This window comes from Melospiza melodia, chromosome 4, assembly GCF_035770615.1.
Source record: "Melospiza melodia melodia isolate bMelMel2 chromosome 4, bMelMel2.pri, whole genome shotgun sequence".
NCBI classification, from domain to species: domain Eukaryota; kingdom Metazoa; phylum Chordata; class Aves; order Passeriformes; family Passerellidae; genus Melospiza; species Melospiza melodia.
Genome location: NC_086197.1, coordinates 91061846 through 91082060, shown reverse-complemented (window position 1 = coordinate 91082060; position 20215 = coordinate 91061846). Strand labels below are relative to the sequence as shown.

At 40.5% G+C, this 20215-nt stretch overlaps 1 protein-coding gene across 2 annotated transcripts in view; it reads right to left on the bottom strand.

Annotated features, from left to right (window-relative positions):
- The window catches only part of RELN (reelin), a 283671-nt gene that overhangs the window by 233257 nt on the left and 30199 nt on the right, over positions 1-20215 (bottom strand). For both annotated transcript variants that reach the window (XM_063155547.1, XM_063155546.1), the window contains exon 2: positions 4485-4595. In XM_063155547.1, coding sequence (XP_063011617.1) covers positions 4485-4595 — 111 coding nt within the window. The remainder of the gene's footprint in view (positions 1-4484; positions 4596-20215) is intronic.

Sequence of the window (20215 nt, the reverse complement as noted above, 5' to 3'; positions counted from 1 at the left end):
TCCCTGCTCCTGCTTTCCAGAGCACACAGCTTTGCAGGAGCCACGGGGCGTTTTGGTGCTTCTGCCAAGCTGCAGAGGGGTTCCCCTATCACCCCCTGTCATGGTTTGACACTGGTGCAATGCCAGTGCCCCCATGAAAATATATTCTCCTTAGTGCCTGCTGTGAGATGTGACCAAGAATACAGCAAAGCAGGCTCCAGTTTAGGAATAAAGGAAAAAAACTTGATTAACTGTCAATATGTAAAAGAAAAAGAAACACACAGAATGAAAACCTTCCAAAAACATTCCCCTCACCAAATTTCCAATACACCACAGTGAGACAAAACCTTGCATTCTCAATTCAGTTACCACCCCTCAGATCACCAACTCTCAGTCCATCACCACCCTTTAGATAATCAATTCCCAGTTCATCAAGAAGAGAGGAGTCCCTCTTGTGCCATAGGCTTCCCCAGGAAACACAGTTGAGACCTCTTGTGTTTCCATGTCACACGTGGCACAGCCCAGAGAACATTTTGCCATCGTGACATCTTCCTTCCATGCCCACTGCTCTCACCACTGCACATGGACCAGGGCTGCTTCTGGGGTTCTCCTTTTAAGGATGCTTTGCCCAGTTCCAAAGCATTTATCCTCACTCTCATTTGAAAGCAATCATTCCCATCAGACCCACCACCACATTTGTAGCTTTCTAATTTTTTTAGTACTTCTGTCTCTCACTTTCCTCTTTTATATTTGGACGAATCCAAGCAGTAAGAGCCCTAAATGATGGCATGGGAGATTAGCCTTGGTGGGCTCATAAGCCCCAGAGCACAGCCAGATGACCCAAGCAGTCAAGAAACAGCCAAACACCAACAAGAATCCTCAGGGACAAAAGCAGAAGAAACAAAAAGCACTGATGGATAAAGAGATCCCACAGAAGTCCAAAATGTGTCTCCAGAGACAGACAGGGTGTGAACAAACTGAGAGCTACCAGTGTGGCACGTGAAAAGAGGAGACAAAGAGTGGGATTGCCCATCAGCCATCAACGCTGAAAGATGTGGGAACATTTCCATGTGCACACCACACTGATCAGGAAGGGAGAGTGGAAATGACACTGAAGAGATGCAGCTGAGAGTACCTGCTGTATCAGAGGGTCTATTGAAAAAAGAAACCCTCTTCTTAAAAGATGCTTTTAAAGATAATTTCTCTGCTAAAGGATCTCCCCAGCCTGGTTTAGGGAAGTTTCAACACATTTATGTTTGGTCCCAGTTCTAATTCTAGCTTTACAATTTTAGTTTTACCTTAATCTGAATGCAGAAAATGGTTCACCTGGGAGAAAACTACTAATAATAATTTTTATATCCAAAAACTCACACATTTCTCCCCAAGAAATGGTTTGAAGGTTTCCCAAATAAAAATTTCAACAAGCTTCGTGTCTGTGGAAACCAGAAACTACATATTTTCTTATACAATATGTACTGAAGAAGGAAAAAACAATAACCTTAAGAATTAAAATATTTTATCTTTTTTTTTTTTCAAAGCTTCTTGACATGGTTAACTGTTATAACTGACATATAGCAATCACCAGATATAATGTAATGACACTTGAATTATCTTAATGATTGTGTTTCCATCAAGTAACTTCCTAAACTGGTAAAAGATAATTGTAGTCACAACACAGTGGCTCATAGCACAGAAGAGACAATATATGGGTGTTAAGGAGACTTCAAATTGTTGGGCAGTCTGGAAGATTATGATAATCCAGTGTGACCTCCTGTGTGAGACAGACAAGACCATTTCAATGGTAATATTGCAAAGAAGGAAAAATATTCGTCCCTGTACCATAAGCAATCAACCCAATTTCAGAATATTACTATCTTCAGGTTTTAAAGGCCCAGCTTTGCCTCTCCTTCCCCATCTAATCTGTGATAAACCACATGAATCTTTGAACTGAGGTCTCTGAACATGACTAGTCCTCAACATAAAAAAAAAATAATAATTTCCAGCAAGCTAAACCTGAATATCACAATCACTTGCCTCAAAGGAGAAACTGCTCCCTGCTGATTGAAAATGATGGCACAACAGATGGATCCGGGGTTTCTAGAGAAACTGCTTTGTGTTTTCTTCAGAAAGCCAAACATTGTCACTCCCACCTACTATTTTACTAAACAACATATTAAATACTGTGGAGACTGCTCTATTTTTCTACTGAAAATGGTAGATTTTAAAATATTGTTACTTTTTAAAACTACCAAATAATTTTTAAAAGCATATCATTTACATGCCAAACACCTTTTGGAAGAGTCCAGCTTTCTCATCTCTCACTGCAAAGTGGAGATAGGAAAAGTTGATGTAGCTCTTAGTCCTGGGAGCCATCAGTACATCATAGATTAAGGATTCACATAAAATTGCATTTGAAAGCCATTGCCATTTTCCTTCACTGTTGATTTTTACTGTGTCTTCAAAGACGCTGCACAAGAGTATCATCTGTTATGAAACATTCAGATTGGTTTTCTTTTTTTCTTTTTCCAATATACATACAAGCTTAGGGAACAGCAAATAAAAATAGAAAATTAAGGCTTTTATTTAAAATATTTTTAACTAACACTGTAACGCAACTGACCCTGAAGTTTACCCACAGAAAACTAAATTTAAAAAATGAAATTCAGAGACGGCAGCAATTTTTCTCTAACATAGATGGAGGCGTGCTCAATACAGAGCATCAGATCTCCCCAGGCATGATATTTAAAAATTTGTTTTGATGAGCAAAATGAAGTAGCTCCAACTCTGCATGACTGTTTTTGCATCACTTTGGCTTTTGCATTTTTCCAGCTTCTAGGCTTGGAGCTTCTTTTGCATACAGAGCACACATGTCACCAGTTTAATTGTTGGTTATCTTACAGTGACAGAATTGTTAAAGTAGCACATCAAGAGCTAGAGAATGACCTTTGGCAAGTTAAAGAAGGCCACGTTGTTTTTTCTGTCAATACATCACATGTTACTTTAACATCTGTCTCAATGAAACATCAACTGCAATAGACTTATGCTACAAATGAAGATACACATTTAGGGAAAAATACAGACATTCTTTGAAAATGCACAGAGGTATTTAGATTCTTAAAATTTTGCTTAATTGTTATTCTTAAATACTTAGTTGCAATTAAACATGACCTGTGTACTTTGCCCAGTGAGTTTGCCATGATCTCCCAATGACACGAACACTTAATTCACAGCAAGGTAACATCTTGCCAGTGACTTGACCATCCAAGAAATTTCACACTGGTAATTTCTTTCTGTCTTGCTTACTCCATCAGATTCTATTCATTCTGTAAACAGTACAGTGGGAAAGGAGAAGGAGAAGCACAAATTCTTCTAGAAAAGAGAATCTTTCAGTGCCTTTTGAACAAGGCATGAAACACTTGTGCCAGCCATGCTCTTCCCTTTGACAGGCTGAGCAGAATGTCTGACGTTGAACTCTGGTGTTATCCACAGAACAAAGCCCTTCTCAAATTATCCCTCAGTGCAGTTTTAAATAATGTGCTATTTACATTGCATTCTTTAATTCACAAGCAAATGTATGCCTGCTGGATGACACTTAAATGCCCAGACCACTCATGCTCTACACACTTTATAACAAAAGTAAGTGCCATGAGAGGTTATTATGAACCAAGTACTGAATTCTGGCCCAAGCAGACAAATTAACATTAAAATTAAAACATTTAAACATGCTACTGAAGGTGAACTTGTGTCCCATATGACTGGTACCTTTTTTTGTACCTTCACCACAGAGTGCTTAATAGAGTCACTGAGTTCCTCCAATTCGAGGAATGCAATTCTTACTATTATTTGTAAGGATATAAAAAATGCTACCAAATAACAAACTGCAGAAAGTATAGCTGTCAATTACTTGCACAAATTTAGAAAGGATTATTTAAAAAATATTAGTCCTTGGCAAAGCTGAGGGCTATAGCAGAACCTGAAATACATGATAATTTTGCAAAGCCTATCATATCCCTTTTACAACAATTCTGCTTTTGGGACATGGTAAATAATTGGTTGTATGAAATATCTTGACCAGCATTCTGGTTTTAAGGAAGATGCTATTAACCGAATGGAAAAGTAGGTTGACATAAGCTTAAAGGAAAAGGTTTTCAGGCCAAGAAATACTTAGGGGCTTTGGGCTAAATGCTTTAGTTTATACAAAATGTCACACAATTTAGAAATGGCTACTTAAAACAATTTATCTGCTGAGGCTTTTCTGTCTTAAAATTTATATTATTCAGCATACTAATACCAGGGCTGAGCAAAGGTGAAGATGGTACAAGAAGCAATAAAAGCTGCCTAAAAGCTGCCACTGTTTTATCTTGTTCACTCCCACTGACTTCCATGTATTATTGATTACTCAGTCTAAATTAACCTGTTCCAGGAATTGTCTTGCTACTGATGTCCTCTGTACAAGCAAGTGCCCATTACCCTGGGTTGCAGAAGGTAAATTGCACTGGACTTACCAAATCCAAAAGCACTGGAACCACCAACACTCTGGGAAGCCTGAACACTGGTGGATGTGTAGAGCCCAGTTACCAGTAAGCCATCAAAGAAGGTACTTGTCGAAATAGTCACTGAAATGAGAGAAATAAAATACGTGTAAATATTCTGGTTAAGTTCCTATACACTTTCTGTGAGCAGGCTCTTGCTCTTGAATGAGATCCCACCATGCAGTCCAGTGAATCCATCTGAATTTCCCCAATATTTATGCTACTTTTACTTTCAGTTGGTGCTTGGGAAGTTGCCTTTGCCAGGAGGATAAACCATATTCATGAAATGCACAATGAGTTAGAAAATAACACACTGGAATATATGGCTTGTAAGCAATTGTCCAGACATTAAAATGTAGTAAACACATTGAAATAACCAGGATTATGGTACTGTTCTTTCTGAATCTAAATAGAGTGCCAAGTTATAGTTATCACATTTATTATAGTATTATACATTTAAGTTATATGGGCATCTGAAACATTACAGATTGTGTGTATTTAAATAGCTCGGGAAGGCATTTTTAAGAGAGTCTTAAGTAATAGCAGAAAACATCCAAATGGAAAATACAAATAACATTGGAATCTGTAAATTCTTTATTAAAATTGACCATTATTGCAATATTTATTCAATTCTTGTACACAATAACTTTCATATTTTTACTTTGGTGTGTTTGACAAGGTAAGCACACAAGGGAAGCCAGTTGATGTATCCTTTTTGGATTTCAGCAAAGCTTTTGACACTGTCTCTCACAGGATCCTTCTGCACAGAACACCCAGCACACCATTGTATAAACGCATCATTGGCTCACAGGTTGGGCACAAAGGGTTACAGTGAATGGGTGACATCAGACTGGGGACCTACCACTGGTGGGGTTCCACAGGGTTCCATCCTGTGCTCTCCAGGCCCTGTGCCCTTCCACATCTTCATAAATGATTTGGGCACAGGACTGAAGGGATGCTGAGCGAGTGCAGAGACAATACAAAACCAGCAAGAGCTGTTGACTCCTTCAAATGCAGAGAGGCCCTGCTGAGAAACCCCTAAAAACCAGAGGGCTGGGCAGTCACCAACCATATGAAGATCAAGATAAAACAACAAAAAGCTCTCTCTGCTGAAGAAGAGTCTTATGACTTGTAGCCTCTTACACTGAAGATGCTTCCAGACCTCGGTTACCACACTCATTCTGCTTCATACCTCAATCCTTTTTATTCCCTTAACTTGGAGATCAGTGCTTGTCAGGAACTGCTGATCAACTCTGATCACTCCTAAATCACATTCTACTTCCCTGTATTTCCCTCTTTTGCTGGCGACAAACTCTGATCACTCCTAAATCACATTCTACCTCCCTGTATTTCCTTTTTTGGCTGGGGACATCACGAGCCAGTGACTGGCCAGGAAACTGAAGCAAGGTACTGCAAGGTGACTGCTAGGACAGTCATTGGTGATACAGATTCAACAGAGAAACTGATGGGTTCCTTAAGTCCTAAAAGTCAGTTTTTCCTCTGTGGTACACATTTGGCTTAAAATTACTGTCTAATTTACAGTAGCTAAATTTACTTTGAGCAGAAGAGCAGTATTTACCATGGTTAATTTATTCTTCAACTCTTTGTATTTATCTTCTTTTCTTTGATTATTCAATACTACACTGAATAAACCCTGAATCCAACTTTTCTGCTCCCATGACTCCAAATTTCAGTGTTTTGCTATAGACACTTTCCTGAATTCAGATGCAGGTTCAGAGCCATATGTTCATTTTTAAAGAACAGGCAACTTCTGATACACGTTAAAAGAACAGCAAAAGACTCTAGATTTTTTTTTTAATAAAAGATGTATTAGGGAGAGTAAAAGAAAATCAAACAAGCAAACAATGATTTTTTTCCCTGCATTTGATGATGAAATGGTGAATAAATACATGACCTTTTCTTCCCTTTATGCCTTTAAACCTACAGAGAGGCAAAACATATGTTGAAAAGTATGCCTATGTGTTATTTTTGAAGACTTGGCAAAAGAGTCAGTGAAAAGCACTGATAGAAGGGCACTGGGCCAGTACTTTGCTGCCATTTTGTTTCCCTGTAGGGAAGCATCTTATTCTTTACTGGATAGGATATAATGCAAAAGCCTACTGTGAACAGGTGACCAGTTTCTCTGTGGGAAAGAAGTGATATTTCACAATGCCTGTATTTGACTTTGGACATATTTGTGTGATTGTCAACCCTCATTTTACATAAGCATGTAATAGGTCAATTTTTATTGTTGAAAAATTTCCAACACAGTATGGCTCCCTCATTAAGCCTCTGGGAAACTGCACAAGGCCTCTAGCACATTTTTTAAAAACAGAGCACTAGGCTGTTATTACACATGTGTCATACATTTCAGAATAATTCCATAGTTCTTCAAGAGAAAAAAATTAATCACGACATTCTCAGTGATGATTTTTTTTTCCTACCCACTGTTGAAACACATCAAATTCCCCTAAAATAAAAGAAAACACACAGTATGCCAAGTGATAATGACCAAGAACAGGAAGGCTGTGCTAATGCACAGCCCAGCAATGGGACTGTGATTTTATATAGGGGCTAGGGCTTGTTACTGTGGGGTCCTAAATTCCTCTTCCAAAAGAACAAGGAGTTTCCCTTCACCAGGCTTTGTTTGTGCCTGTACACTGGCCATATGCAGTTGATGTAAAATATCTGGCACTAGAGAAGCAAGGACCAATGCCATGACCCACTGGGACTTTGGGAAACATCTGGAAGGACACAGAGCAGCCAGGGCAGGCCAGGGGGGCTCTGGCACTGCCCCAGTGCTGCCCCGTGGCACCCAGGGGACAGCACAGCAGCAGGTGCCATCTACAAGCCCAAGCAGGCACTGCTCCATCCCCTACATGACCCTGCTTTGGGAGGAGAATTTGGTGGGTGAAGCAGCGAGGAGGGATGGGTGGGTGGCTGGGCAGGGGTGTGCTGGACCCTGCACCCCTCAGAGAGAAGGCAGGAAGCCTCGACTGCTTTGAAATGGTCCAGCAGGAGGGACTGAGAACATCTTCCCAAAAATGCATTTTGGAACGACCTACTGATCAGACAATATCGCACCACAAATTTTAGAGGCAAAGGTGCTAACTACTAGAAGAGTTGCTCAAGACTTCCTTCTATTTTCAGTTCCTGAGATATTTGCCAGTATTTACCCCCTTGGGCTACTTGAATTTCAGTCAAAATATTTCATTTCTGAGGTGAGGTTAGAGGAGAATATGTTGTCATGGATGAAAAATTCCACTGTCCTTTGCTTTCATCAACTCTTCTGCTCTCAAGTACGACAGTGTTTCTCCAAGTTTGGACAAATTATATTTTATATATATACACATTTAAAAAAAATCAGAGTTCACATATGCTCAACAGAGACATTTTCATTTTTAGTATCTAAATATTTCTTCAAACTCTGTCCTCACTTAGTACTCTTAGAGCACTCTCTGACTAATAAAAGCTCGCTGAAAAAAGTCCCAAGAAAAATATTTCAGTCCAGCTATACTGCTTTGTTGGAGCAGAAGTGCTTTGTGAAGATATCATTTTTGATGATGTTTTGATGTGGAAAGTTTCTCACTCAGTGTTTTAAAGTAGACAGTCATATCTGCTGGCTGGAGAGAAAGGAGAAAGAGAGTGATCTTTATCAAAAGTCTAAGCCTTCTGTGAGAAAACTCAATTCATCAAAATCCCACTTCTCAAAATGTTGAGAAATGTGCAAAATGTCACAAAGTTGTTCCAAAAGTTTGACCAATACCATCACCAATATCTTAAACTTAGGAGACAGAAAAGTAGACCTGAGGGCAAAAGTGAACTAGGATGGAAGAGGTGGTGACTGGAACCAGAACAGGGAATAGGGACATTTTTGAAGAGAAAATGGGGAGTGATGGGGGTGAGGGGACCACAGCTGGTGAAAGTAGCCAAGAGAAGGTGATGAAAAGCAGATGGGATCTGTACCTGTAGCCTGGAAATCCTAGAAAGGTTCAGTGTGAGGGACTCACACAGTAACAGGGAAGAGAGACTGGGTGTAAAACCCAGCAGCAAAGTGTGGGTCAGCCTCATGTGCTGGTCAGCTGCCAGGAAAGATGTCCACTGTCTACTCTTAGTCCACCTCTTAAATCAAGTGAACAGTGTTTGCATGATGGGTATGAAACATTCATGTCCGCAAAACACATGGATAGGAATGCATGGATTAGTGAATAACTCCAGTTTATTTTGTAAAAGCCTAGGAAGTGGCTCCATGAAAAAGAAATCATACTGGGGCTGGGAAACACCATAGAAGAATCCTCTGGTGCTGTTTTGCCCTACCCTTCTCTCTGTACAAGGACTGCAGTCACAAAATATGTTTCTGAGAATCATGAGGCCCTCAGCTCAGTTTTCCACCAAAAATAACAGGAGTTGCTGCCTGCAGCTCCTGCACACCCAGCATATCCCTGCAGCTGTGTTTGGTGCTAGCAAGGCTGGCTGGGCAGGCACCCAGGCTGGCCAGGTCTCCATCCCTGGGAAGCTTTGGTGCTGTTTCCTTGGGAAGGGAGGGGATGCAGCAGCTTTTGCTGGAGCAGCCTTTCATTTTGCATGACAAGATTCTGTGAGAGCCCTGGTGCTTCCCGTGGGACAAGGGACAGCAGAGCCTCTGGCAGTGCCAGGAGCTGACATGTCTCGAGGAGGAAGCGGGTCAGGAAGGAGGAGGCTGGCAAAGATGCTGCTGAAATTATACCACAAGTGGAGGTAGCAGCATAACAGGAAAGAACAAGTGGAGTTTAAACTGTAGTTATAGTCAAATCATTTTAAGAAATTAATTCTGTTCTTATAAACATAATTTTCAGTTTTCTGGTGCTGTATGCCACACATACTGCATACGATTATAGAAATCTATTAACCCATGTAAGTAATTGCATAAAATTTGTCTTAAATTCTCTCAAGGGACTGATCTACTCTCCAAAAAGGCTGTATTTTGACTGATATTCAAAAGACTCAAAATACAGCCAATGCATCTAAACTGTAAAAGTAGAAAAAGTGCCAGGTGGAGGAAGGGGATGATCTCAGGAGACAGCTGCCACTGACAGGTCTTACCTATTTTGGCTGCTCTTCAGCACCAGCTGAATGCCACTAACAGGGCTGAAAGGTACAGAAATTCCACAGAATTTGCAGCTGCTGTTGATGACAATCACAGAGTACAATAAGGAATTTATAAAGGCAAAGATCTTGGATGCCCACACACATCTTCAGTGAGTCAAGGCATAGCCACAGTGTAAAACTGCACCTCTGCATACCACAGACAAAACAGAAAATAATTCTGGTATGTGAAATGGAATCACCACAGACAGTGGAGTTCCTGAAATGAAGCTTTCTTGCATCAAAGCAATGACAGACACTTTTTAAGGCTCTTCTCAAGGTCAAAGCCAGTTCCCTATAACACTGTAATATTGCATCATCACACACCTGAGTCATGGCTGCAAACCATCCTCTTAGGAAATAAATTATTTATACTAAAGTGAAGCTTTTGGGTTTTTTTTTTGCTTCACTCCTAACAAAATCTACCAGTCAGGTGTGCAATGGCCCTGTTCAGAGAGGGCTCTGTCCCTTCACTGTGGTGCAGCATCCTGCAAAGCAATGGAGACCAACATCACTACAGCGAAGACTGAAAATGCCACACTACATTCACAGGGTATGCTGAATTGAAAGGGACCCATCAGGATCATCAAATTCCAGCTCCTGGCTCTGCACAGCACCATTCCAAGAGTCACACCACTCCCCAAGAGCATTGTCCAAGTGCTTCTTGAGCTCTGTCAGGCTGGTGCTGTGACCGCTGCCCTGGGGAGCCTGTTCAGACCCCAGCCACCCTCTGGGGGAAGAATCTTTTCCTAATATTGAACATAAACCTCCCCAAACACAACTTCAGGCCATTCCCTCAGGTCCTGTCTCTGGTCACCACAGGGAAGAGATCAGGGTCTGTCCCTCTGTTGCCCCTCGTGAGGAAATTGTAGACTAGTGTCTGCCCTCAGTCTCCTCAACACAGGGAAGATGTTCTTTTGTCCTTTCCTAAGTTTGTTCTCTTTTTTAGGCAATGGAACCTTTCTGCCACCCTCATGCAATGCCAAACACAGGTGACCCATCCAGACACAGATAATACCAAGCCCAAATCCTTAAAATACCAGACTGCTCCTGAAATGCCAACTACAGCTTAAATTGCTAGTAAGAGGAGAATAAACCCTGCTGCCTTATTTAAAGGCAACTGTTAAGACACCACAGTGATTATAAATCTATAAATACTCAGGTAGAGTTTTACAGGTATGCTTTCCAAAGCGTGTGCTGACAAATGTACTTGTAAGAGAATAGTGGAGAATATATCACTACAAGAATCCAGAAAGTGTATGTACTGAATTGCACTCAGAACCTTATTACTGAAAAAGAAATTTTTAAAAGACTAGTGAATTGCATGTTGACATCAAACTAATTTTTATGGCTCGCAGACATACTTTGCTTTCAAAAGAAAACAAAATAGAGAAATTCATAATTATACAGCTATTTCAAATATGAGCACCAGACAGACATGCAAGAACAGTATGAATCACAGGTCTACACATCATTCAGCAACAAAAGCGGAAAGCCCACAGGATTCTTACTCATACTTGTTTTGATTTTCCCCAAGTAGGTGGAAGAAAGCAGAAAAAAGGCATTTCAGCATGGTTAAGTAAACAGACGTGCAGTCTTACAACTGCTAGCATTCTCACTTAGGTGTATTGTGGGTTTTCTGAAGCCCACAACCAAAGCACTTAATTCACAATAAAACATCAGTGAGCTTGAAGTTCTTGCACAGAGCAGCACCATCTCTAATCTGTGATGCCCTCACCAGTTATTCCAGTTAGCAAATACCCTCAGATGGAGGGGAGTACAATGCACAAGTTTTGAACTTTGTACTAGACTGTTTAAAAATCTGATTTGGCCTTGCTTTGTGTTACAGTATAGTTTCAGTTCTTCTGCCCCATGCTCCATCAAATCTTTGTGTCTTTGTAGCTTTTCAAATCCTTTCCTAAATTGGTAATGAGCAACAGAGAACTGAAAATAGATTGCAGATGTGTGGCAAGATGTCTGTAACATGATATCCAGAGACATCATTTGTCATGGATGCAAAGAGTAGCCTATCAGCCTTGTGAAAGAACTATTTGCAGAGACATTACTTATATTTTTGAAAGTTCATAACAAGACAGCGACAATGACATCAGTAGCATTATAAAAAGTGTTTATTCTTGTATTCCTAAACTATAAGGAATTGGTCACGTTTGTTTACATGGTCCAAGATGCTTCAGAGCTGCCATCTCACTAAAAGTGAAGAGTTCCATGGTTAAACCCGTGAACAGACTTCCAATGTGAGACCCAAGAGTCTGACTTCCTATGTATCAAAATCCCAAACTTAAATACATTTCTGACCATATTCAAAGCCACCAGAAACTTGGCCACATTGAGCAGAGAGGTGCTTTATTCCAGCTGGCATCACCAAACGTGTTGGCACAGCCCAGAGACCTGACAGAGGAGAGGTAAGACTGGCTGCTGTCATAGCTGCCTGCTTATGACCAACAGATGGGCAATCAAGGCTCTCACCTGGGTAAGAGGATTCAAATCTGAACTTCCCAACAAAATATTGGTTTAAAATATTTTAAACTCCAGTGCCTGTGTGACCCAGCCACTGTCCCTTAGCTGCAGGCATTGCATTTTATGTGGGAAAAAGGGAGTATCAGCTGGCACAGGGAGAGGCACATCCTCTCTTTTTTTGGGGCAGCCTTCTTGGAAGGAGAGATGAAGGTTTCAGTCAGTGGCCCAGTGAATTTGTGCTACTGCTATATAAATCTCCAGAGAACATCACATCTATTTATGTCACCCCATTTAGGCTGTAAATCTCACCCTAATGTTGATGTTTAAAACAGACCAGATGAATCACACTCCAGAAATGTCTGATTCTCCTCACTGACTATAAAGGGAGCCCAGACTGTAAAGCTCAGCTGTAGATGTCAACACTGAAGATGGCTAAACTGAGATTATTCCCACCAAGAGCCATTCACCCAGAGTAACTTAATTATCCAATTTCTATTAAAATGTACAACTATTGCCCACATCAGAGGGAACTGAGCAGGAATTAAGCATCCCAGAACCCAGAGCTCACCCAGGGACATCAGAGACAATGACTATCTTTATATTCTTTCTTGTGTTATGCCAAACGTATCACTAGTGCTTAGCAACTTAGCAAGCCCTTGCAGTACCAAAACACTCCAAAGGGTATCAGAAATGCCTGTTATTCCATTGGATAATTCACAGAGGCCTTAATAGTATTAATGGAGTTTAAGCAGTAAACACAATAACCTGCATATCAAACAAAATGTGTTTCACTGAAATGTACCTCAGCTATGTCTCTAAAAATTTAACCACTGAATTGTGTGCCATAGCCAAAGCAAGAATAATCATCAAAATACCATTTCCTGTAATGATTGGAGAGGACAGTTATTTATAGTCTTAGCTTAAAAAACAAAAACCAATCATATCATTTATTGAAATGCACCTCCAGGCAACAAATAAACATGAGAGTTACCTAACATGACATAAAAGTCAATAAAATGTGCTTTAACAGCATGCACATGATGGTTAGACTCAAATGATTGTGAAACCTTCTTTGTCAGTGGTAGTTATTAATTCTCTTATCCAAAGTCCCAGGAGAAGATGGAAGAGCTGATGATCATTCCCAGACCTCACCAGCTACATAGGGCATGAAACAATCCTGGTTACTGGTGTATGTTGGAACTGTTTTGTGTCTTTATTCAGCAATCACCGTTCTCCTTTATTAAGTTTTGAAGCCAAATGCTGTCATGCTTCTATGAAAAGCATCAACATCAAATTTTTCTTAAAAACAGATTAAACGTTATTGTAATTACTTTTTTATCACTCTAAGCCTGAGAATATTGACCCCCATTTTGAAGCCTAACCTTATTTTTCATGCCTTTCAAGTTTATGTGAGGTTGCCTGTTTGATACCCATACATGAAAATTTCATATTGTTGGCTCTGCTCTCAATAAATTATTTAGAAGGTTTGAATATTTCTGCACTGTGCAGATTTTCAGAAGAATTTGGTAAATCCTTTTATTCTGCTGTCCTCAAAAGGCAAACAACCTCTCAATACACAATTAACAATAGCATTAAAGGAGAAAATGAAGGCTGGCTTGAAAAGAGAGTAAGTATAATTATCTACTAGGAATTTATTATAACTCAGTAATATCTAAATATTTGCAAGATCTTTTGTTTAATTCTAGCTAAGGAAGCACACCCTCTAAAACCAGATTCCTGAACGTGTTTACCTCAGGCTAAAGTAGCACAAATCCTCTTACAGACACATGACTTGTGATGAGCAAATATCATGAAACGCAGGAGTTCAAGAGATGCTGGCAGCATCTGGCTGCCCATGGCTTGGAAAGCTGCACTGGGTGAAACGCTGGATGGCTGAGCCCAAAGAGTGGTGGCCAGCGCAAGTGGTGCTCCCCTGGCCCAGCGTTGGGACAACTCCTTTTCAATACCCTTATCAATGACCAGGGAAAGGGGATTGAATGATCCCACAGTCAGTCTATACTTTTACAGCTTCAGGTGACAAGGAGCTCTACAATTTATTTATATAATGCATGAAAATGCTTTTCCTTATTTTTAAGTTCTCTTTTCTCTGAATTACTGTATTTTCAGTGAAGCATTTGCTTTATCAACAGAATTCAACATTTATAGATAACTTTCACAACTCTCTCAACTATCCTTTTTCCAAAATTAAGGAAACTTACTTTGGCTTCCTATTACACAGGAAGATGTTCTCTCTATCATCATCAGCTAGTTTTAAAAAATATAGTTCTAATATTTTTCTGGAAGCAGAGGCAACCAGATGCATCCATGACATAGAAATCTGGGTATGATGTTGTAATGCACACCCAGTGGTAAAAGTTGTTTCAGTCTTCACTCCTTCCCTCATAATTCCTAAGGCTCAATGTGTTGATTTCTTTTCTTTATTCATGCTTAGCATCAAGATGATATGTTTTGAAATTCACTTCCAATTTCCTGTTCCAAAATCTGCATTATTTTTGCCTCTGTTCCTGTCTACCACCTTTATTTTTCAGTAATCCAGCCTTAAATTTTACTACTTTGAGCAGCATAATATATGATGCTGTTACCTTCCTAATAAGTTCCCATTATGATGTTCACCACTTTTAAGTTCAGGCATCAAGACATGACAATGACACTTCCTTATCAGCCACAGTCCTCCCTCCTCAGAGTGGATTCCTTGTGTGATATAATTCAAATGAAAGCTGGCATTGTCTTATAGTTAACTCATGAACAAGAGTGAGCTATAAAGTTTCTGACTCCATTTATCTTTAATATATTTGTGCTTGTCTTCATTAAACCAGAGCTTAACAAGATTGCTTAATGGACTGCAGAAATAAGAGACCTTAAATAACCTGGTGCTTTGCAGTCTAAATATGTTGGGCAACCAATATAGCAGATGTCCAAGGGACACACAGGTATTTTTTTAATACCAGACTTGGGATTCATCTGTCTGGGTGTGAGTGTGCAGAAAATCCTCCTCACCCAAACTGCTCATCTCAGAGTCCCTTCTGCACAACAGATGTGCCCAACCCAGTCAGCAGAGTGAGTTGCAGCCTGTCCAGACCCAAAGATTTCACCAATTCAGGCTCTGGGAGGGTTGGCTGTAGACTCTGGGGAGCAAGGGGGTAAGAGTGCACAAGTGTCCTGATTAGAAGAGAGAAAATAAAGAAAATTAGCATGGAAAAGTGAAGACTGAAATGCACTGAAAGTCGATGAGAACTATGAACAGAAGGAAGAGGCCTAAAATACATCATACTTATTATTATGGGAATTATTATGGGAACGGACACGAGTTCAAAAATGTGATTTAATTTTGTATGTATGATTCATGCAACAAAATAATTCTGCCTAAGTACAGTCCCTCATTTAGTTGGTGCAGAATGCTATTAAAAAAAGCTACAGAACCCCCATCTATAAACTGGAACAATAATACTAAATAGCCTAGAGATTGACATTTTAAGTTAAAGAATGGATCAAATGAGGATTTATATGGGAAAAATATTAAATTGGGTTAAATATATGGGCTTATATTAAATATAAAGCAGTATTTGCACTGGCAGCCCACGGCTTGGACAGGAGCACTCGTTGCTGCATTGAGAACTGGCTGGATGGCCAGCCCAGAGAGTGGTGGTGAATGGTGCTGCATCCAGCTGGGGGCCAGTCACCAGTGGTGTCCCTCAGGGCTCTGTGCTGGGACCAGCTCTGTTCAATGTTTTTATTGATGGCATGGTTGAGGGGATCAAGTCTTCCATTAGTAAATCTGCAGACACTAAACTGGGAGTGTGTGTTGATCTGTTGGAAAGTAGGTGGGCTCTGCAGAGAGACCTGGAATGGCTGGATGGATGGGCTGAGTCTAACAGGATGAAGTTTAATAAGTCCAAGTGCTGCATTTTGGCCACAATAACCCCCTGCAGCATTATAGGCTGGGGATGGTGTGGCTGGACAGCGCCCAGGCAGAAAGGGACCTGGGGGTGCTGGTGACAGCTGGCTGGACGTGAGCCAGCAGTGGGCCCTGGTGGCCAAGGGCATCCTGGCCTGTGCCAGGCACAGTGTGGCCAGCAGGAGCAGGGAGGTCACCCTTCCCTGTACTCAGCACTGGTGAGGCCACACCCTGAGTGCTGTGTCCAGCTCTGGGCCCTCAGTTTGGGAAGGATGTTGAGATGCTGGAGCACATGCAGAGGAGGCAACTAGGCTGGTGAGGGGCTGGGAACACAAACCCCATGAGGAACCACTGAGGGAGCTGGGGGTGTTTAGCCTGGAGAAAAGGAGACTCAGAGGGGACCTTATCACCATCTACAACTTCCTGAAAGGTGGTTGCAGTCAGGTGAGGTTGGTCTCTTTCTCCAGGCAGCACTGACAGAACCAGAGGACACAGTCTTAAGCTGTGCCAAGGGAAATATAGGCTGGATGTTAGGCAAATGTTTTTTACAGAAAGAGGGATAAAGTTCTGGAATGGTCTGCCCAGGGAGGTGGTGGAGTCACCATCCCTGGACGTCTTTAAAAAGAGACTGGATGTGACACTCCATGGCACACCATGGTTAAGTGTTGGGGCTGGGTTGGACTTTATGATTTTAAAGGTCTCTTCCAACCTAGTGATTCTGTGATACTGAATTCGGCATATGAATGGCAGGGCTGTAATAAATGTTAATGCAATCCTTTGACCATACATACTGCAAGTTCAAATCAATAAAAAATGCTGGTTTCTAATGGTTCAAAGCAGAACAACATGGAAAAGAATCTGAAAAAAATAAGAAAAACATTCACTAGTCCTCTGACATACATAAACACCTAATGAAAATTGAGTCAAATGAAAATGACGTGCTTAAGAAATAAAATTCCTAAAGCAAGATCAATATTAAAACTCAGTGGCATCTGTTTGTTTCATCTTTATGGTTATGTGGCTAAATGGGTCAGAGACAGAGATGGGGACAGTCAGACAATACATATGCTTATTCTTTACATGCAATTCCTCACAGTGTGGTTTGTCAAGGCTGAGCATCCCAAGTGCCTGGCAGCTCCCTCAGGAAGGGAATGGCTCCTGGTACATCACTTTAGCAAGAGCTGTTGGCTCTTTGTGTTAGGTTTGTTAAAATGGTCAACTACTGCACAAGAAAGGAGAGGGCTGGAACACCAGCCCAGTGGCAGGTTGTGATTATGAAATATTTGACAGGACTCTGGGGGAAAATCCTCAAAGTGAATTTTTCTCTCTATTTTGCTTGGGCTAAGGGTTGGATCTGAAGATAAAAACAGGCTCCTTCCAGACTCCTGTTTCTGGACAGGTAGAAGATACTTTTCCACCTCTAAATGTTCACAAGGAAGTCTGAGTCCAACATTCTGATTAGGCAACCAGCCAAACCATGCACACACACAAACATACAACTGCAGTACAGTGACTTGTGTTGAACTTGTCCTTATCTGTTAGTTGCTTCCTAAATACTTTATAAATGCAGCAAATTCTCAAGTGGTCACTTTCTGTTCTTAAAAAAATAAATAAATAAAGAGGAAAAGCATGGTTCTTGTCCCTGGTGTGCCTAACTATCCCAGATAACACCAGTACAAATCCCCCAGCAAATAAGGCATTTTTAACAAATCACTTCATGTCCTCTTTCCATACTGCAATTCCTTCTGCTCTGCACATCCCAGTGAAAGCTATAAGTATTCACAGCCATGTCCCTGCTATGACTCATATCTTGTTAGAACAAAAAGAGGCACTTGGCTCTCTGGAAAATAAATCCCACAGCCGCCTGCCTCGGATTGCTGCGAGCCTGCAGCTCCCTGGCTCGTGCACTGCTGTGTCACAGAGGTCTTCACGTCCCACAGGAGACAATTACTAAGAAGTACCTCCACAATAGGTGAGGTTCTGCATATTATTATAGCAGGGGGAAAGGGCTAAAATGGTAAGTATATTTATAAAGGCTCAAAAAGCACAGTTACTCAGTGGAAAAGTCAGTCACCTGGCAAGCTAAGCTGTGCAAATAGCACAGCCACTCTCCCAGGCAAGAGATCATTAGCAGTAGGAAGAACTAAACTAATTTCCAGAATAGCTTGTATTGGTGTCCTCAGCAAGAAGCAGATCTCTATCAGAAAAAAAACAGTGAAGAGGTTTTTTATCTTCCTAGCATTTCTTCATCAGTTTGCCAATGAAAATTTTAAGAGTGAAACAAACAGACTAAACTAGAAACTAGCCCCCGGAAAAACCCCCAACAAACCAAATTAAGCAAACAACTGCCAAAGTTAATCAAGTCTATTTGATCCAAACACCACTGACTGGACAAAGCAAAATATATCACTGGGAACACAGTTAAATCCATAGAGCTCTGTTGGTCATTCTGTCTCCTTTCTGTGGCATGTCTTTACATCAGTGAATGAATATTGTCACCAAATAAGCCCCCAGTAACAGCAGGCACCTACAATAACATAGGCCATTAGTGCAAGTGTACCAGCTGGTCAACACCTTACCTAAATGGTGAAGTTCTTCTTTCAGCCCCCTGTTCCAGTCCCAAATTGGACAGACATTTCCATCAGATTCCTCTCAGGAGTTACTAAGGTCAAGGCAGAAGTGACACCATTATGTTGTGCTGGGTATAAACCTCAACATCCTTCCCACAGAATAACCAGGAGGAGAAAATACTCCAGGTATTTGCACCAGCAGATATCTACACTTGCAAAAAAATTCTGACCAACCTGTGAAAAGAAACATGTGCCTAAATATTGAAGAGGAACACTTAACATTCTATTCCAGCTCCTGGCTCAACACGTAACATCACTGTTAACCTGCAATGCTTGAATAAGAGAAAATAAGAGAAACTTCTGCATAGGAGAAGACTCTACATTTGTTTTACTGCAGCTATTTGAAGTTGGACTCTCTGAGAGTCAAACATTCTGAGAAAAAATGGCAGAAGTCTCTGGTTCAGCCTCAATGTCTCCCTCTAATTCAGTAATTAAAGCACAGAGAAATGGCCAGACATTAATACAAGTAGTCGTGCCACTTTGCACAGATCTAGCTATGAAGAAATTAGGCATAAATAAATATAAGTAGAATGCTTCTGTAGACTCATGTATTCATAAATACATTCAATTTTGTCTTTTGAACCACATATTCAATAATGTCTTTCACTTCTATATTTAAATCCCACAGTTGATTCAAACAATGACTGTGACATCTGTCTGTCCCCCTCAGTGTTGCACACTGAGAATGAGTAGGAAGAATCAGATAAGCAGAGTACAGAAAGATGGATCTGGATCTGAGTGGGGTCTGTGCATCAGCTGGAATAAACTGTACACTGAACTTTCAAAACACAGAATAGGCAGCAGTCAGCAAGCATGGAGTGAAGTACATTTAAAAATCCACACAGAGTGTTTTAGAAATCCACCTCTGTACACTTTTCACCGCCTTACTTCAGAGGCAAATGAATCCTCCCACCTAAAAACCTAAGAAACTTTGAATTTGCAATTTTGCTAAATGAGCCTCCTCAATAAGTAATAGAAATAGTCCAGTGCCAATAGTATTTGAACATTTATTTTTACTTTGAATATGAAAAGAGGGAATTATGATCAGCTTTTAGGAGGCTTACAAACTCATAAATGATACAATATTTTTATTATGCAATTTTCAATGAAAACCAAATACTTTGAGCTTCTCCAGTGTCATTTCAGTTTGAAATTGAATATTTCAGTTCATTTTGTTAAACTGAACTGAAAAAAATACCCAAGCCCTATTTTAGTCTAAATCAAGATTTAAATGTCCTTTCCAAACACTTTGTGCCAGGTGGTCCCTCCACCTCAGGGAGGCACTTCACCATGCTCCAACTTTTACTATCTAGTTAACACATCCAACCTTCCAATAGAGTAAAAAGCAGTAAGATCCTAATCACAGAATTTGTGATACGACATACCAAGAAAACTACAATTTAATCTTGAGGTGACAGAGAAAAATGTGAATTTCATATTCAATTCAATGAACATGAAAGCAAAAGCACAAAAAAACCCATTTAATTTGAGTCAGACTCCCCTTTTCCAATTTTTTTCCCCAAATTTAAAAAAGTCAAACCTTACTTTCCAAGTAA